Source organism: Acanthisitta chloris, unplaced genomic scaffold, assembly GCF_000695815.1.
Source record: "Acanthisitta chloris isolate BGI_N310 unplaced genomic scaffold, ASM69581v1 scaffold18665, whole genome shotgun sequence".
NCBI lineage: Eukaryota > Metazoa > Chordata > Aves > Passeriformes > Acanthisittidae > Acanthisitta > Acanthisitta chloris.
Window position 1 is genome coordinate 6116 of NW_008672384.1, and position 3967 is coordinate 10082.

The 3967-nt window shown below is 52.3% G+C and overlaps 1 protein-coding gene across 3 annotated transcripts in view; it reads right to left on the bottom strand.

The window, feature by feature from the left end:
• Positions 1-634: 634 nt before the first annotated feature.
• WDTC1 (WD and tetratricopeptide repeats 1) overlaps positions 635-3967 on the bottom strand; it is an 18850-nt gene continuing 15517 nt past the window's right edge. For 2 of the 3 annotated variants that reach the window (XM_009074501.1, XM_009074499.1), the window contains exons 12-15: positions 2480-2721; positions 1956-2124; positions 1349-1541; positions 635-1213 (exon numbers count right to left, since the gene is read on the bottom strand). In XM_009074501.1, the coding sequence (XP_009072749.1) occupies positions 1016-1213; positions 1349-1541; positions 1956-2124; positions 2480-2721 (802 nt within the window). In that variant the 3' untranslated portion in view covers positions 635-1015. The remainder of the gene's footprint in view (positions 1214-1348; positions 1542-1955; positions 2125-2479; positions 2722-3967) is intronic. The other variant, XM_009074502.1, reaches the window with a different exon arrangement.

The following is a 3967-nucleotide window of genomic DNA, read 5'->3' on the forward strand; positions in this document are numbered from 1 at the left end:
GGGTGTGGAGAGCGGGAAGAGGAAGGAGGGTTCCTGAGAGGACCACATATCCATCCCATGTTACACCACCAATGAGGCAGAGAAGGCCACCCTGGCCAAGACAGAGCAGCTGGCTGCACAAAAATGCTGCTTCTAACAACCTAAAACTGTAGTTGTGACATACACACAGTGGCAACGTTCTCCGCTCCAGCACAGGTGACGTAGAGAGGAGAAGGTAAACACAGCTACACACGTGTTGGGCAACAGAGAGATGCTGTTACCTGCCCCTTTCCTCAGCAGCTTCAGCTATGTGAGCCCTAGGCCTCTGATCCAACCTGCTCTCACTGCTGTCACCTCTCTCCATGGGTTCATTGGCCACAGGAGAAGGTATCAGAACTGGGCAAGCACATCCTGCCCCGTTGAGCTGCACATACCCAGTGCCTCATCAATCCATCAGCTAAGGCAGGGGGACAAGACAGGCAATCTCCAGTCCTCTATACAACACAGCTACATCTGGTGTCAACGTGTCTGAGATGGAAGCCAGAAGAAAGATGTTATGGGATAAAACAGGTGTTTCATGGCCAACAACCCTAAACCAGGGGCCTCTAGACAGGCTGGTAGCACAGAGTCAAGCTTTCAAGATCACTGCAGTAAATTCATTCCATAACCCCTGCCCTAGGTTTGTATTTTATTCAGGAATTTAGCATCCCCTCTGCAATGCAGGCAATGTCCCCCCCTGTACCAGATCACACAGCAGCTCTGGAAAAATAATCACCAGTTACACTGCTCACAGACAACTCAAAGACCCCTGTTGGGACTAAATTCCACTAAAGGCAAACCCTGGACTGCACTGCCATGCTGTGGAGGAGGAGGAGGAGGTGATGGTTTACAGACACGGCCGCTCCTGCCCCTGCCAGCTTGTCCTACTCTGTGCATAGTGCGAAACAGTGCAGTCATTCATCAGAGGAAGTTCAGGACCAAGGAAACTAGGTTCCCTTTCAGCCAAACAATTAGAGGAAGGAGAGGCAGTTCTGTTTTAGCTGGGCCGGCACTGGACTTGCCCCTCTGAGCTGTCTTCATCATCTGAGCCTCCAGCCCCACCACTGGTCAGTCCTGTGATCCGGTACCCCATGTTCAGCAACATCACCTCCAGTGGGTCTGCGTTCATTCGTCTCTGGTTGGCTTGGGAAGCACCTTCCATGTCCACCACCACGCGGCCGTTGAGGGTCTCACTCTGCAAGACACCAAGGGAGAGAACTCAGGAGCCAAGAAGGGCTGTTACTGCTGCTGCAACTAGAGATCCCAGTGGGAGAAAACAGTAGGGAAGACCATGTTACACGTCCTGACAACGCGAGTCTTTGACACTTACCTCTGGCCTGGGGTTCCACAGTCGTACAACAGGGTCAATGCCACTGGTAGCCAGGAAGCAGTAGCTGGGATGAGGCTGGAGACAGTTCACAATGGACTCATCTCCCTGCAATACTCTGACAAGGTTGGTGGTTTCCTTCTCCCAGATGAAGAAGGAGCCGTCGTCCGACCCACTCACTATGTACTGTGCATTGCTAGGGCGAGAAAGGCAGAGGCTGGAGGTCACAGCTCGGAGCCACAGCTAGTCCCCAGCAGACATGGCAATCTCAGATGGCTTCTATAATCTGCAGGCTGACACTCCTTATGCTTACAGATCCACATAAACCTTTCCATGCTGGTTTCTTCCATCCCCCAGGATTCATGTTTTCAATCCCAAATGCATTCCTGATACACTAGCCCAACCTCTGTGGATCTGCTCCTGCTAAGCTCCTCGTGCAGCCACACAGGAGGAAGGCTCCTGTCATCTCTTTCAACCCTCCAAACCAGCCTCTGTGTCATTTTATGAACAGTCACATGGGGCTACACCTGAGGCTTTATCTGACGAAGAGAGAGCATCCTGCTGCTGCTCACACTCTTGCCCTCATCCCTATCACACTCTGCCAACATACCTGCCAAAGAAATTGGCCTCTTTGATGTCTGTAGTGGTGTTACAGTGGCCACAGTATCGGAATTTGTAGTCGTAGCTGCGCTCCCTCAGCACCATCTCGTCCTCAGAGATGGAATCCTTGCGGCCTGTGGCTCGCAGCCGGATGGGGCCACCCCCCTTCTTGTCTTCAGCTGGAAGGACAACACATTTCCCTCATCACCATTTGGGGAGGCACATGTTCTAAGCAAACAGCACCCCAGGAGACCCCAAGAGCCTTAGAGAAGAGTTAAGGACAATTCCAGCAGGGAGCAGGGCTTAGAGCACAAGCTTCCTTCCAGATTATCTCCTGGGTACATCAGACTCCTTTCATCACACTCTCACTCAAGAGCAAACCAGGACCAGGCACAAGGAAAGAACAGGCTGAGACCAGTTTTTGGGCACAGTGAAATCAATCTCTCTTAGAGGCTGAAGCTTTACTTCAGAGGAGCAGTTTAAGGAGGAAAGTCCTTGTCTGATCACTAGGTTCTAGTCCAACCCTGCAGCAGCACTCACCGTTGTCACTCTTGGAGAAGAGAGCTGCATTGATATCCCTGTCCAGCGCATCGCAGGCACTGCTGTGTGCTTGTTCTGGAAACTTCCCTTTAAAGTCATCCAGACACTCCAGTGCTTCTGCCACGTACTTGAGTTCAAAGAGACAGCGAGCCAGGCGGAAATGTGCCTTCAGGTGACACGGATTTAAGGATATGGCCTTCAAACAGTCTCTTAGAGCATCGTAATGGTCCCCATCCCTGAAGGAAAAGGAGCAGGGGATTACACAGCCCAAGCAGCAACAGCAAACACTTTGCACTGCTGTTTCCCAGCCCTCATTTCACTCCACAGCTTGCTGTTTGCAGCAGACACCCCACAAGCTCCCTAACAGCATCTGCTGTGTCTCAGGGGCACCACCTGACCCGGCTCAGCCTCCCTAACACCCCTCCAGCCACCCACAGGCAGCCCTGGGATGCGACCAAACAGAGACACCCTGCGAGCCCTGACCTGCCATTTTAAATCCAAGAGAGCAGAGCTCCCTGCTGCAACACATTTCGGGAAGTCCTTTGAAGATGGAGGATGCTCAGCCCTCTGGCCAGGCAGCACAGGCCTCTCCTGCCAGGAGCAGGCTGGAGAGGCTCCTCGCACTGCAGCTCACGCGTGCCCCTGTGTGGATGTGCTGCGTGGCCGCACAGCTCCTGCCCACAGACACTCCGAGCACTCAGCAATGTGCTGCACAGCCACCACACCTCACAGCCCCCATGGAAAAACACCTCCAGCAGGAGGCTTTTCTCTCACCTTTATGGGTAGAAAGCTTTGAGTTTTAGAAATGAGTGTTATGGCAGATTGGTGTTGTAATGGGTGTTTATGTCCTGTTTGCAGTGCTGGGCTTGGTTTCCCTGGATGATGTGGTTGTGGGAATAAGGGTGGCTCTGGTTGTGCTCTGCAAGCAGGAGGGACTTGTTGAGCCTTGTGTTGCTAGTGTTCAGCTCAGGCTGACAAGGCTGACACACCTGAGGTACCAACATCAAGCCTAAACTGCTGAAAGGCACCACAAGCTGCATTAAGAGTGCCAAGTCTTCACTTTATGGTTAAGAATCATGTTTCATACCTCTCACCTACATGCCCCATCCCTGGAAGTGTTCAAAGCCAGGCTGGATGAGGCTTGGAGCAACCTGGTCTAGTGGAAGGTGTCCCTGCCCATGGCAGGAGCTGGAAAGAGATGAGTTTAAGGTCCCTTCCAACTCAAACCATTACAGGGGTCTATGCACTGTACCTACCAAAGTCTGAAACAATCCTCAAGGGAAGATGATGAATTGCCCTGTGTTTTCCACAGGGCAACAATTTTAGACCACATGGAGCCTTTGCCAGGGAATACCAAAATGGTTCAGGTTGGAAGGTGCCACTGGAGGTCACACAGAGGACCCCCTGTGCTCTAATGGGGTTCCCTACAGCACATTCCTTAGGATTGTGTCCACACAGCCTTCTAATCTCTCCAGGGAAAGA